This window comes from Ceratotherium simum, chromosome 8, assembly GCF_057802395.1.
Source record: "Ceratotherium simum simum isolate JZ-2026a chromosome 8, ASM5780239v1, whole genome shotgun sequence".
Taxonomy (NCBI): domain Eukaryota; kingdom Metazoa; phylum Chordata; class Mammalia; order Perissodactyla; family Rhinocerotidae; genus Ceratotherium; species Ceratotherium simum.
Window position 1 is genome coordinate 82,286,191 of NC_141907.1, and position 16,287 is coordinate 82,302,477.

The 16,287-nt window shown below is 38.3% G+C and overlaps 1 protein-coding gene across 1 annotated transcript; it reads right to left on the reverse strand.

Annotated features, from left to right (window-relative positions):
* Positions 1 to 866: 866 nt before the first annotated feature.
* Positions 867 to 15,129, reverse strand: LOC101394066 (alcohol dehydrogenase E chain). The gene is made up of 9 exons (XM_004430990.3): positions 15,058 to 15,129; positions 12,287 to 12,388; positions 11,511 to 11,649; positions 9,683 to 9,770; positions 9,367 to 9,586; positions 7,177 to 7,437; positions 4,608 to 4,743; positions 3,863 to 4,001; positions 867 to 1,124 (listed from the first exon to the last, which is right to left on the reverse strand). The coding sequence occupies exons 1-9, from the start codon at positions 15,073 to 15,075 to the stop codon at positions 1,100 to 1,102; spliced, it is 1,128 nt and encodes a 375-aa protein (XP_004431047.1). The 5' UTR covers positions 15,076 to 15,129; the 3' UTR covers positions 867 to 1,099.
* Positions 15,130 to 16,287: the final 1,158 nt, after the last annotated feature.

Below are 16,287 nucleotides of genomic sequence, written 5' to 3' on the forward strand. Positions count from 1 at the left end.
GAAAGCATTAACAAATGGGTGTCATAGGCTTTCACATATTCAAAAATTAAACTAATTCCAGGGTGATAGACCTGATTTAAGACATGGTAGTTAATAGAAAAGGTCTAGATTGAAAATAATTTTTGAAAAAACGTACCTCTGTATGTGTATATGTATCTACTTAGAAAATATATTGCTTTCGATGTTTGTGCCATTTCTAGGTTACGTGCCGTGTCCATAGCTGCTTCATTCCCATCCCTACACTTCAAGCCACCATATTACTTTTTAATTACCTTAAGACTCATTTTCAGTTAATTGTAACAATTAACTAAGGTTGAGCAATAAAGCACTTTCATGAGTAAAAGTTACTCATGAAATTTTTTTTAGAAAAGTTACTCATGAGATTTTTTAAATATGGTTCCAGGAATAGTTTAGTTTTCACATTTAATATGACACGTAGCATGAAACGGCTTTTACTTAAAAGAACAATTATATATTTGCTGCCAACAGTATAAAAGCAGTAAAAACACTTCCCACCACCTTATAAAATTGTGTGACATTTTCCTAAGAATTCCCTGCATTTAGAAATTCTAGACCTTCTCCACTTATAAATCTGAGTGTATCTTTTCGCAGACTGTATTTTTTACTGTAGGGCTTTGGTGCATTTCGTGAAGAGGAAAATACAGACACTGGAAATACAGGTAGAAGTAGAAGACTTAAAGCACAATAGCCCATCACGTGTATGTTGGGGGCAAGTTTAATGTGGACCTCCTCCGCTAGGCTTCAATACTAAGGGTGGCAAAGACACAAAAAGTGCAAGAAGTCACATGACACACCTTCCCTCAGTGGGAAAGATGACATGATTCAACACGAGGAGAATGATTAAGAAGGAAAGTTTATTGGACTCAATTACCCAGCTGATGGTTCATCTAGCTCTCACTTGGATTTTAAACATTTGCTTGACAAATGATTTCACATCACTTTTTGTTTCTTGCAGAAAGCTCCCATGTGTAATTATCAATAGCATCTCTGAAGAACGGAATTATTCATGTTGTCTGGCTGATGTTCCAGGGGATGGAGGAGCCAGAAGACTGCTACAAGTGAAGACATTTGTATGGTCTCAAAATGTCAGGATGGTACGGAGACTGAAACAGGAGATAAAAGATGTTAATTGTTTGAACGTTTAGATAATTCACACTATGTGAGAGTCCACGAGCATTTACGTGTCTCAGTGAAAGGCTGTCTGTTTCCCGCCACTCCTTCCCATCCCTGTGCATTCAAGGTAAATCAAGTCAAAGGGTAGTTCATCTTGTCCTGGTTCTCGCTCGTGTTTTCCCTAACCTTAAGCTCAACCACAACATCGTGAAGGTGACTGCCACCTAGGCTCTTTAAATATTAGCACCCTCAAAAAATCATTTTTGAGCACCTACATGCCTGCCATAATAATGAATACAAAACAACAATGGGTAATGATATGTAATAAGTTCTTGCTATTTGTCACATACTCTGCAGAGGCTTTTCATGCATTATATCATTTAAACCTCAAACAACGATGCTATGAGGCAGGTTCTAATATGATTTCCATCTTAGAGGTTAAAAATACTGAGACTTAGAGAGATCTGTAACTTGCTTCAGGCCACACATCTAGTGTGGGACGCTGGGATTTAAACCCCAAGTTGTACAAATTACCAGATTGATAGGCAATTTGCCTGAAGGAACCGATAATGTAACAAAGTTAAGACCAGGTTGAAGGTTTAATAGAACTTTGATAAAGAAATGTTTAAGATTCTTAGAAGTAGATAATAAAGTTGATTTGTATTCAGAGAGACTTCATTCTTGGGAAGATCAGAAATATAACATTTACACTGGAACTAATGTCCTTTCTAAAAACCATCTTCTGATGGATAAATACTTTCAGAAAAAGATGGTCTTTGTGTCTTTAAAAAAATTATATATATTATGTATGTATATATTATATGTATGTACATATATATAATAAGAAAATATATGTAGATGATTTAGAAACTACAGGACAGTGTAAAGAAGAAAGTAAAAATAACCTGTAATCCTACAACCTAGAGATAGTCAGTGTTAATATTTTCCTGAATTTTGATCAACTTTTTTCTAGACATATGTAAATTTTTTAGTGCTCTTGTTGAAAACTTGGGATCATATTGTACATATAAGTTTGTATTCTCTATTCTGTAACTCAAAATTTCATCATGAGAATTTCCCATTTGTATGAAATCATTTCTTTTTCATGACTTCATGGATTTCTAGTACATGGCTGGAATTTATTTAACCATCCATCCCCTTATTGTTAGGCTTTTATGATGTTTCCAATTTTTGATACTATAGATGATACATGAACATTCTTAAACAGATGTGTGTTTGCATATCTGATTATTTCTGTAGAATAGATTCCCAGAACTGGAATTGCTGGGACAAAGGATCTAAGATTTTTTAAAGGTTTCTGATACAAATTACCAAATTGCTTTCCAGAAAGGAGGTAATCTGGGGCTCTTTGAATACTCATTTCTTTCCTTCCTCAATAATATTTATCAGACTAAGTGTTTAGTATAATATGTCGTGTGTGGTTGCTTGGTAAACGCTGTGCACAGTTGAGAACCTCATGAGAAGAAGTAAGAGGCAGCAGAACAAGCAGGGCCTGTGGAGCTAGAAGGCGGGAGCTAGATATAACTGCCCATTACTAGTTGTGCCTTAAATGTTAATGCAAGTGACAAAATTCTTCTTTTTAGGTGGTCGTAAAAGTTAAATTTAGAGGTAGGAAGTGGAATTGGCTTATCTTCCTAAGTTTGAAGAAAATGTAAGACAAACATTTAAAATAGCAATTTTTTTTTTTTTTGGTGAGGAAGATCGGCCCTGAGCTAACATCTGCCAATCCTCTTCTTTTTTTGCTGAGGAAGACTGGCCCTGGGCTAACTTCCATGCCCCTCTTCCTCCACTTTATATGGGACGCTGCCACAGCATGTCTCTCCAAGCAGTGCGTCGGTGCGCACCCGGGATCTGAACCAGTGAACCCTGGGCTGCCGCAGCGGAGTGCATGCACTTAACCACTTGCGCCACTGGACTGGCCCCTTAAAATAGCATTTTGTACTCTTCCTCTTTGCAATAATTTTTATTTGTGAAAAATTCTTTGTAAATGGAAAAAAGAATTAATAATGGTCAGTGGTTTTTTTACAAAAAACTTGTGATATCTGTATAGAAAACAAGCCCAATGTAGCTCCACTTACTCCCATAGCAAGTTTTTGGGATGTCCTGAATACAATTTAAATTTTTTTTTTTTTTTTTTAAAGATTTTATTTATTTTATTTTTTCCCCCCAAAGCCCCAGTGGATAGTTGTGTGTCGTAGCTGCACATCCTTCTAGTTGCTGCATGTGGGACTCGGCCTCAGGATGAACGGAGAAGTGGTGCCTCGATGCGCACCCGGGATCCAAACCCGGGCCGCCAGCATCGCAGCGCACGCACTTAACCACCAAGCCACAGGGCCGGCCCCAATTTAAATTTATAACCATTAGTGGTCAACCTTTTTAGGTGGCCAGCCAGAGGCTCCATGACTCAATATCATAATTATGAGCATGAGTCTCTGATTCTTTTTCCTTGCAAGGGTGAGTGTTCTCTTGTGAAGAAGGCTGAATGACTCTGATCATTTAGATTTGCTGTAACCAACAGAATTTGGCTTCAGCAGAACAGGAAATGTAAAGCAACTGCTCTTAGCTTCTCATAATACAATCTTAAATGGTCTACATGCAAAGTTTGAACTGGTAATGGAAAACCAAGACGTTCCAATGTTTTTCTCACCCTTCCACCATTTTTTCTCTGTTAGCCAAACCCCACCATAAAAAGAAACTTAAAATCTACCTCTTTCCAGAGCGAAGCAGGTCAAATCCTTCATTTATTTTTTCAAAAGGTAAAACATGGGTTATTAAGGGATCCAATGCAAACTTTTTAGCCATAAAATCAGCCACAAGTTTGGGGACAGAATCTTTACTCTTAAAACCTGAAAATAAAGTGAGATAGTTGTTGGATTCAGCCAGCGGTAAGAGGAGAATTGGAGAAGAGACTTTCCAAATAGAATTTACATGAAAGTGCACGAAAAGTGCTACATTCCACAAACTGCTATTACTGAGGTTAATAAGAGACAGTGTGCTTTGAGATCCTCTCACAGTGGTTTGGCTTTTTTTTTTTTTAGTTCCCCAACAAACTAGGGTCCTTGGTGATCAGTTCTCTCGCAAAGAAATTATGGTACAAGTGGTTATTCCCACCATTTGCACCAAGGAGAAAATTTAGCAATTGTCTAAATTTGGGCAGTGGGAGTGCAGACGTGAATTATTGCTATGGGCTTCCTGGGTCTACCAGGTATTTCAGTGCCTTGTGCAGTCTCAAGTGTCAAAAGATGTGCTGCTGAAAGAGGCTAGTTAGTTCATGTCTGTTGGGACCTTCTGTGTGCATTAGTTCCACATCCAGTTCATTTGGAGCCTATAGATACAAAGGAATTTAAATTTATTTTTAACCATGTTGCTTTTTAAAACCTGGTCTGGTCACTTGTAAAAGGGAAGAAATCCTGAGGTTAGTAAGAATTTGGCCCTCAAGCCTAATGACATACCGCCAAAAATAGCTCCTTTCCAGGTACGTCCACTCAATAGCAACATAGGGTTCACAGAGAGATTTTGGGAATCAGGAGGTACTCCTACAATGACGCTTACACCATATGCTTCATGACAGCATGACAAGGAAGCCATCTGGAATAAAATTAATACGTAGCACCATTAAAGTGAATTCTCTGATAGTCCCCACTCGTGATACACAGTATCACGTAATATTGATTTAGCTAGATTGTGAGTGTGCGGAGGGAAGAGATTATGACTTTTATTTCTTGATTCCCCATTATTTCCTAAAGCCACTAGCTGTGGCTTCAGAAAATGCCCAGACAAGCTTTTTGAAATGAGAAATGGATGAATGAACTTTTGTGTACTTAATTCTTTCTTATAAAGTAATAAAGAGGAAAATATCATTACAAACATACATATAAAATCTGATTCCTTAAATAAAGGTAATGTTTATCATCACATGGCCCTCAGGCAATCTATGAGTTGGTTTTATATATATATGTATATATATATACACACACACATACACACACACTACAATTTCTTTATTCCTTCATCTGTCAGTGGGTATTTAGGTTGTTTCTAAATCTTGGCTCTTGTGAATAATGCTGCAAAAAATATGGGGGTGCAGCTATCTCTTTGAGATGTGATTTTATGTTCATTGGATATATACCCAGAAGTGGGATTGCTGGATCATATGGTAGCTCTATTGTAAGGTTTTTGAGGAACCTCAATACTGTTTTTCATAATGGCCATACCAATTTACATTCCCACCAACAGTGCACAAAGGTTCCCTTTTCTCCACACCCTCCACAACACTTGTTATCTCTTGTCTTTTTGAAAATAGTCATCCTAAGAGGTGGGAGGTGATATCTTGTGGTTTTGATTTGCATTTCCCTGACAATTAGTGATGCTGAGCGCCTTTTCCATATAGCTGTCGGCCTAAAATGGACATGTTTTAAATGTGCTTTTACCTCCCAAAATGCACATTGATTTTTCTTTAAACTGTATCTATTACTTTGGAATCTCAAAAGAAAGCCTTCCTCCTCCAGTCAGGTTTTTAAACACGGCTGTAGTAAGAAAATTGTTTAGGCTCCCCCAGCAATATATGATGATTGGTCCTTTGATTTTGGAGTATGACATTTGGAAGACCAGACCACCTCAGAACGTGTGGCTATTGGACACTGGTGTCTTCAGGTAAAGTAACAATCCAATTCCACATGAGAAAATGGAGGGAAAGCCATAGAAAAGGGGCAGGAGAAAAGCTACAGCCTTGGAAAAAGTTGCATTCTCTTGGCGCTTCAGTCACCTATGGCATATTGTCCCAGGTCGAGACTGCAAAGAGCTTTACTCTCAGGGTGCTACTCCCTATGACCAACACTGTTGGGACTTACTGGAGAACCTCAAAAGGGGGGTTTGTTGGTCTCTGGGGATTTTTTCAGTAGGAGTCTAGAGAATTCTGATTAAGTGAAATATAGCTGGAAATGTATTCCCTGTTGCAATTGACAATATTTGTAATTATTTGAAAGTCACATCATGTATATTCCAAAGTTGATGTAAGCACTGCAAGGCTGGAAACAGCATTTCATATTGATAACACGAGCTGACAGTTATTACCACTGGTGCTTACCACTTGACAGGCAGCATTGTGCTAAGTGTTTTCCACGTATTATCTCATGCAACCCATAAACAATGCTATGAGATATGTATCTCAAATGTTTTCGGCAGAAAAACCTGTTGACTTTTTAAAGTCTTCAGTTCAACACACGGATTTGGGTGCTTACTTTGTACCAGGTGCTGTGCTGTCTGCTGTGGTAAAATAGCACATATTTTCTGTTAATAAAGTGATATGAAGCTTAAAATTGCTCATTATTTCTTTTGGCCAAAATATATATGGAAAAAAAATGAGAATTCATTAAAACATACAAAAATTGTTAAATAATTTTTGTTAAGAATGTGGGGAAAAATCAAACTTGCCAACTTGAGAACAGAATTTGTATTATTTATATTTACTTCAGTCTGAACCATTTTTTTTGGTGAGGAAGATTGACCCTGAAGCTAACATCTGTTGCCAATCTTCCTCTTTTTGCTTGAGGAAGATTGGCCCTGACCTAACATCTGTGCCCATCTTCCTCTATTTTGTATGTAGGACGCCACCACAGCATGGCTTGATGAGCGGTGTGTAGGTCTGTGCCTGGGATCTGAACCCTTGAACACTGGGCAGCTGAAGCAGAGAGTGTGAACCCAACCACTACACTATTGGGCTGGCCCCAAGTTTGAAATTTTTAACAAAAGATTAACAAGGTAAATTTGTAATGGCTCAATAAAAAAAAAATCTCTTCCTTCTCTAAAGGGGAACTATTACTTATGACAGGTTTGCTTAGCTGATAGAATGAAAGATTTCTCATAATTGTGAATTATGCAATCCAGATGAGAAACAGGAGATGGAAAATCACCCTTCATAGCTTTAAAAATATTCTGTGTATATAATATTTGCATTCTCTGGCCTAAGAGCAAACTCCAGAATGCAGAAGCAGCTATCTCAAGGCATTTCACGGAACATACCATGGTGTCGAGCCGACCAATGACTTCAAATGAAAAATCCACACCCCCACTGCTCATTTCCTTCAGCACCTCCTGGATGGGTTTCTCATAGTCCTGAGGGTTGATGCACTCAGTGGCCCCCACCTCTTTGGCCTTTGCAAACTTGTCTTTGTTGATGTCCACCCCAATGATCCTGGCCGCTCCAGCTGCTTTACAGCCCATGATGACAGACAGGCCAACGCCTCCAAGGCCAAACACGGCACAGGTGGAGCCCTGGGTGACCTGTGTTTTCAGAAAATGCAGAAGAGAATTAGGTAATGAATGTTAGAAAGTAACTCAACTGTATAAAATGCTATGCGTTGTCCGTCATCAGGAGCTGCTCAGACCATGTCCACCTGCTGTCAAAGCCTCTTTTGGCTTGAGTTGTCTCAATGTTTAAGTCGAGGGGGTTGAACTAGATCTTTGCTGGACGTTAGACATTAGACCTGGGGAACTTTAAAAAATCCCAGTACTCAGGTCACAGCCCATAACCAATTAAGTCAGAAGCTCTGTAGGTGGGACCCAGCTCCCAGGTGACTCCAGTGGGAAGCCTGGGCTGGGGGCTAGTGGACTGGACGATCTTTGAGCTCTAAATGCTAGTGACTTGCATCTATAGAGAATCTAGTGGCTCGAATCTATTGATAGCCAGCTTCAGTATATCACATGTACACAAACACGATTTTTGGGAAATGAAATAATAAGTGGAAAAGGTTACTCCAGGAGACCGAAAAAATAATCCAATTGAACCCTCAACAATTAACTCCTTGGTTCGTTAACTTTCAGTAGTCATAACCAGTATAAAGAGAGCAGAAATTAGCTCTGAAGCATAGCAGAGGTATCCTCAGCTTAGAGCAAAACCTAACAACAGGAAAAGTTAACAGGGAACTTTAAGATAATATAGCTTGAGACCAACGTGGTCTTGGGTCGTTATCCCTGCTTTTACAAATACACTAATGAACAATAATGCAATGAAAGGTTGGTCTATGTTTTAAGAATGGACGACATTCCTCATTATGAGTGCCCTTGGCTTCTGCTTTGTGTGTGGGCTCACTTCGACCACCTGCTCAAACAGAGGATGCAGTTGCACAAGAGGCTTAGCGCGCCAGTCACAGACACGTGGAAAACACGCGCTGTCAATGGTTTAAACTGGCTAGTGACTGTTTAATAAACCTAGTCTGCTGGAGTCAGCCTTCAGTGTGGGTAAAATGCTCCTCCTGTGCCAAGAAAACTTTCCTTGGGGCACGGCACCACTTTTTACCTTACTTGGAGAAATATGAGGCTTGTGACTGTGATTTAAAAAAGCTAGTAATTATGTGTTATGGTTTATGAATCAGCAGGAGTTTTGAGAGATAGGTTAGTTGCAGCTCTCATACTAACCAGCTGTGAGATTTTGGGCAAATAGCTTTATGTTTCTGGGCCTCGGTTTTGTGAAATGAAAGGAGACTACCAGATTTCCAACCTTTTGGAAAGAGGAGAGTTTAAGGAATTTCTCCTTAAAATCTACCCCTTCAGAAGTGTGTGTGTGTGTTTGTGTTCACGGCAGGGGATGAGATGTAGCAGTGGAATAAATGCATCATTGAGGCTTCATTGCTTTCCTCATGGGGATCCACAGACTGGGTGTGTTGACGACCCTCGGTCTGGAGGTGTGTCAGGTAAGGCTTTGGAATCTACTGTTAATCCTAATTCTGGGAGTAGAGGCTCCATGGACTAGCTACTCCTCAAAGGCAACCCCTTCCTTTCATTTACTTTTGCTGCCGCAGAACCTAGCAGAACCTACTGTGCCTGGCGCATGTTGGTGCTGTCTGACTGTAGAGTGAATGACTGAATGAGCTCCCAGCTCTGAAGTTTAGTCATCCCATAAAGAACAAATATACAAGAATCATTATTGAAAATGACATCTTTAATTTTTCTTAATTAATTATCCACAGCTTTTTCATTAGTGATAAACAGATAAATTTTCTAGGATATGCTCTAAAATCCTTCTGAGGGCATTTTTCTATTCATAATCGATATCCTAAATTCTATGGAGTATATCAGTGTTATTATGGTGGCAGGGGGAAAGCTACCAGTAAATCTATGAAGAATGATCTCTGATTCCTGCGAGAAATTGCTTTCCTTTTGGTTCCTGACAGTCCGAGTGTAACTGGTTTTATCAACCATTGTCTTTCCTACCTTGGCAATTTTGACTGCAGACCCATAACCAGTAGAAAATCCACAGCCGATGAGACAGACTTTCTCCAGCGATGAGGCCGCATCAATCTTGGCCACTGAGATCTCGTCCACCACTGTGTACTGGGAGTAGGTGCTGACGCCGAGGAAGTGGTGGATGGGCTTCCCTCTGCAGGTGAACCTGCTGGTACCATCCTGCATGGTTCCCCGAGGTGTGCTCAGACTAGTCAGGGCAACACATGGACACACAAGGGCATGAGACCGGGCATAACTTACGTGCAAATCTGTTGGCTGTGTAAGGAGAACATCAGAAACTTACTCATTTTTCAAGCAGAAGTTGCCTTCAGGGTGTTTACAAACACTGCATTTCCCACACTGGGGAGTAAAGAGTGGGATGACTTTGTCACCTGGAGGGGGATAAAACAAATCCTTCTTCAGTTTCTATCCAGGAACTAATAGAGCAAGAAGATAAAGCTTATGCATATGTATTTGAGACATTTGTCATTGAAATGTCTCCAAGAAATAGGGTCCAGTCACCACTATGTCATTGGTCATTGCCTGCTAGTGTTGTTCTCAGTTTGGGTTTATATGTGCCTGAAGATTGTCAAAAATGAAATGCAAAGTAGGGAAAAACATGGATTTTTAAATGTAGTTCCGCTGTATCAACAGTTATCTTTTATTTTGTGCCCTTTCTCTTGGTGGTTTTACATATTGTCTCATTTAATCTTTATTAAACCTTAAATATTCTCAGTATAAGTATAAATATAAATTTTAGTTGTGAGAGGACTGCCATAGTTCCACTAGATGTTGGGGAGATCTGGTAGTTTGTAATAGTTTGGGGTACAGCAAAAATGAGAAGTTTTCACAACCATTTCTCGGTTTTTCAAAGTGACTATGCTTATCTTTACTATGAAATGACTACTTATTTTTGAAATTTTATTTCTTTTTTTAAGGAAACTAACAAAGATGGAACAAAGACGAATTCAAGAAATTCCTTTGAAAACCTCAGCCCTCAACAATGAGTTAGACACTTTCTTTTAGGACAAGAACTGGCTTTCAAATATTTCTGGCTGATAATTTGTGAATTATCTGTTTTTCCTGCTATGGTGGAGGGAGCAGGGATGAAAAGCAAGGACGTCATTTATTATTAATTTATTTCTAACAAAAGGAAATACTAAGAGCTGAAATTCAAAGCAGACAATTTATTTCATTATTTTCTGTTTACAGGTCAATTAAGTACTTGGTAAGGGGAGAGGTCGAATATACTGGCTAAAGTAACTTTTCAGAATTAAACATAATTTTTATTTTTAATTATCTATGCTACCTATCCACAAGACCCACAGAAATGGTTGGGCCATAACATTTAATAGATAAACTTTATATGGAGATGATGGCATAGAAATTTTCTATTTATTCACCCTTTACCTCTAAAAATATTTATTTATATTAATATACAATAAAATTAGGATAAAATAAAGATGAAACAGTACTTTGTAACCAGTCACATTGAACCATGGTTAAAGGTAATAAAACTGCTAGGTCTGCTAGGTCTCTCTCATTTCCTTCCAACTAGTTTGTTTCAGTCATTCCCTGTTCAAGAAGGGAGGCCATATTGGAAGAGGAAGCCAGTGAACAGGCTTCACTTCCCACATGAAGAGATCACGTTGTTTCAGTCATAGCCTCATGGCCCCCATTCTGTGAAGTCAGCACAGAGCAGTTTCCATATACTGACCTAGAGGCTCAGCACATAGACTTATGCTTTCTCCCTTGTCTCATTTGTAGTTCTCTTTGAACTTGACAGCCAGTGCTCAGCAACACCAAAATGGAAGTTATTTGATTGTGAACTCCACTCTGGCAGGCGCTGTTTCTCTTTTGATCCTCACATATCCCCAGGATCTAACCTGGTGCCTGACGTCTAATAGGTACTCAGTAAATACCTGCTGAAGGAGGGAATGCGTGAGTGCATGAATGCATACATGCCTGAGTCAGGCAGGGAGGGAGGAAAGGAGGAGACCTCAGTTCAAGTCCCAGCTCCACTGAGACCTTCTGCAAGGCCTTTCATCTCTCATAGCTTCAGTTTCATCATCCAGCCTGGATGATCTTGGGCCCCTGAACCAAGTCACATCCCCTAAGTGTGAAATCTGCACCTGGTTTTACTGTAGTCACCCCTTCTCCAATGCTCTCCACAATGCCAGCTGCCTCATGGCCAACGATCACAGGAAGAGGTATGACAAGGTTTCCACTAACCACATGGTCATCCGATCGACAGATTCCTGAGGCCACCATCTACAGGATGAAGCTAGAATGATTAGATTCAGAAAAGATTATGGCCCTCAGAGGGACTTAACATACCCAATTTTCTGAAATTGGGCTTCTAAAAGGTTTTCAAGGATTTTGCTAATAATCCCTTCTCTTCCCATATATAAAACTTGCAGTTTATCACCAAGATCATTCAATCTAAAACTCTCCTCTACATTCCTTTCCTACATTAAACAATTTGGAATAATCTGTGAAATAATTGTTTCTGAAATATTTAAGTCATATAATATACTTAAAGAATGCATCCTTTTTACAGACGTAAAAAATGCAGATCGACATCAAGAACATGAAGTCACTTAAGTTCCACCATCTAATGCTAATTAATTTTGAAATCTTGATATATATCCCTGTGTACTTCTTTTCTGTACAAACACATACATTTATTTATTTTTTAATTTTGTTAGGATTGTACTGTATTTACTCTTTGGTCTCTTTTTAAAAATTTAAGAATTTGTATTTATCTTTCCTTGATAATAAATGTCATTCTACTGTCTGGATGACCACATAAAAACTGCATCTTAATGGATTTTGGTTATTTCCATTTTTCCTATTCTCTCAATTTTTTAAAACATAAAATTAAATAAAAGTGGAAAAAATGTTTCACCTTTATTCGGACTTCATGGGCCTTAGGGGGTGCGACCTCTACCTCCTCAATGGAAAATGGTTTGTTTAGCTCCCATAACACAGCCGCTTTGCATTTTATTACCTGGAAATTGAACAGAAAGAGGATACCAGTTTTTCCCCACTCCTGATTTCAGTGATTGATTCTTTCGTCTTTTTATGCGCGACATCTAGGCTCATGCCTGGAACCTAAGTGTTCCATGGAAATGAATAACCTCTGACTTGCAAAGAGAATAAAAATACCCTTTTATAAAAATGTGTAAAGCCAGAACATAAGGACAGAGAAACAGAATTAACTATAATGAGACATTGAGATAAAATGGAATATATTCTTTTAGACCATCCTCATGTAGTTTTTCTCTCTAGGGTTGTTGCTGATATTTCCTAATGCAGTGCTGAGATCAGTTTTTACCCACAACTGTTGGCTTGTACATGAAGTTCTAAATCACCATTATTTCGCTGGCAGATTCAATGTCTTTCCACTTAAAATCTGTTGCCCTCTTGCTCAATTCTCCACTGAAGCCCAAGCAACCTGACCGTATAACTCCAGTTCCATACTTGCCTGCCTGCCTGGCACTGGCAGACCTCCTTCTCGATTTGCCTGTTCCCCTCCTCTGATTTTCTCTCCCACTACTTCTGTGTGCTATTTGTTTGCACGACTCATTTGAAAGTTAGCTTCGGCAGCTCTGTTTTGTTATCAACTTATGTGTAGAGATTCCTTCCAGATTAGATATGAGGCAAAAGTTGCAGAGGTTAAAGCTACACACACACACACACACACACACACACGTATATTTTTAAATGGGAGAGCTGTTTGTTTGATTTTCTCACTAGCATTGCTTACCCATAGACATTCTTAAAAATGAAAGTTGAACACATATTTTTGGTGCTTGGGAATGTAATACAAAACCTGTCTTCATCGTGGCAAAGCTTGTACAGTTAAGAGAATTTTTTCTAGAAAGAATTGATATAATTGCAAATATGATAAAAAATCAACTGAAATTTATGTAACAATTAATTTTCATTATTTATATGTCAAATCCTTCCACTTTGCAGAGTGTTTATCATGGTCAATGCCACAATCAATAAGACAGTACGTGGAAATAACACACTAATGGTAGATAGGTGTTGATTATTGGGTGCCTGCGATGTAGCAGGCACGCTGTGGCCTGTGCGGGGTGAGTTACATGTTCAATCTTTAAACCTCACAGGGCAGTATTTTTGAATTATTGGTCTTATTTTACAGACGCAAAGATTGAGGCTCAACTGACTCAGTAGTTGACTGAGTCATTTTCTCAAAGTCACAAAACAGGCGAGACAATTAATATCAATCTAACTTTATCTTTTCACTCCCCCGTGGTGGTGAAAGATTAACAAAAGGTTAAATAGTAATAACAACAACAATAATAATAGCAGTGACTGACATCTATTGAATTATTTCTATGTACCACGTGCTATTCTAAGTGCTTTAGGGTATTAATTTATTAAATTCTCACAACCACCTTATAAAATAGGTATTATTACTATTGCCCTTTAGCATTTGAAGAAAATATAATACAGGAAAGGCAAACATAAATGAAGTGCTGTCACAAAGCTAAAAGTTATTGACGTTGCACTTGCGGGGGGAGGATCGATTACCTATTATTTGTTGTTTTCATTACTACATTTGGTTTACCCTTTTGCTCTCTGAACTCATTTCTTTTAAGCTGAGTTTTCGCAAATTTAATTTTTCTTTTTCCTAATTATTTTTCATTTGGAATGCAAATGCCATTGTAAACGCTAATCAGTAATGAATGAAAATAAAGATGGTTGGAATAAGAGAACTGGCAATTGCTTGCTCATGTGATTTCCCTCCAGTCTTATTGATATAGGCCAGTTGTGTCACATAGTGTGTGTAGAAACCTCAGAATGTTGAGTTATCATAACAAGATATTATATTGTGTGATCCACTTGTAACACAACAAATGTACTGGAAACAGTTGACAGGCTTCTGTAATGAAGCAGTGAGACAGCATGAATTGGTTATATTGAATGACCACATGAATCTCTCTGCACCTGTAAGCACAGTGAACGAAAAAGCATGGATCCATCGAAGACTTAGAACCAAATATCTCTGTTCCCAGTGCTAATAAGCAATTCAAACTGTATTAGTATTAATGTTTTTGTAAAATCATGTTGACTTTTGTATGTAGAAGATATTGTTTCATAGGATTTCTATGGAAATTTCCTGAACTGAGCTATAACAAGACCCTTTTAAATTAGAATTTGCATGTTGGTGTTGGCTTGCTTAACCTTGATGATTCTAACACTTTGAGATCAATCAAACTTTTGTCAGATGTAAGTTTACCGTATTCACAAAAAGAATATGATTATAAAGAATAACACATTTAAATTATGGTTTCTTAATATAAAGATAACTTTCTTAATATAAAGATAACTTCTTGATTAAAAACGTTTCTAACTTGAGATTTGCAAATTACTCATGATTGGCTGTAATGACTGCACATTTATTTAATATAGGAAATAAAGACTTTAATAGGTTACAAATGCTATACATTCTTGTTAAAGATATTTAGGAACAGCTTTTTCAATTGTAGTTCAACATACATTGCATATTGAAACATATAGTCTATGTTGTATTTCAGTATGTATTGTATCTAATTTAGATATGTATTTTAAATTATTCATTAAATATTACATCTCTGTGTATTATGTTAATGAGAATATAATTCCAAAAGTAAAAATTTTGCTTACTTTTCCTGCTGTGCTCATGTTTCTGTTTTCTCTGCAGGCCAGGAGACTGGTGAATCCTTGCAGACTCTTCCCTGCTCGATTGCAGAAAGCAGATCTACTGCATGGATATTTTATTTGCTTGAGTAACGCCCAGTTCCACACACGTGATCCAGGATCTAAGTCACGGCCATCAACTTGGTCTCATCCCAAGTCTAATCAGAAACCAAAGGCCACTGAATCAGCACTCAAACATTGACTTTGTTTGCAACATGCTGATTTTAGATAACATCATGATTTCATTAGGTTAAATATTTCCTTATACATCTCTCTTTTTTCTGGATTTCATATTTCTCCCCTCTCAATCCCACACAGGGTGTTCAGAGTTGTGTTTTCTCTTTGTGTGAACTAAGCTCCAACTTTTTTTTATTGAGGTATAATTGACATATAACATTATATTAGTTTCAGGTGTTCAACATAATGATTTGATACTTGTATAACTGTGAAATGATCACCACAGTAAGTCTAGTTACCATCTGTCACCACACAAAGTTACAAGAATTGTTTTTTCTTGCGATAAGAACTTTTAAGATTTACTCTCTCAGCAGCTTTCAGATATGCAACAAAATAAAGACTTGAAGGTAAACCGTAAAACTCCTAGAAGAAAACATAGGTGGTAAGCTCTTTGACATCAGTCTTGGCAACGATTTTTTGGATCTGACTCTAAAAGCAAATGCAACAAAAGCCAAAATAAACAAGTGAGATTACTTCAAACTAAAAGCTTCTGCACAGCAAAGGAAACCATCAACAAAATGAAAAGGCAATCTACTGAATGGGAGAAAATATTTGCAGGTCATATATCTGATAAGGGGTTAATATCCAAAAACTATAAAGAATTTGTACAACTCAATAGCAAAACAACAAACAACCCAACTTCTAATCCACGTGATGAAGTTAGAATGGAGGAGGAGTAAACAAGCAGCAGAAATGACGTAGCACAGAGAGGGCTACAAGCCAGAGGGGTGGGTCTGCTCCAGCACTTTCCTCCTCTTCGTAGCAGAGAAGGCAGCCACCAATCAGCCACAGCAGAGATGCTCACCAGCGCTGGCATTTCTGCTCCACTCAACACCAGTCAGCACTGACTGAGCACCGCCCTGTTCCAGGCACACCTGGGTAGAGCGGGGTGGCAGCGATGGGTAAGAGATGGCCTCTACCCATGCCAAGAGGCAGGATGGGGCAGTGGTTATGGCATGG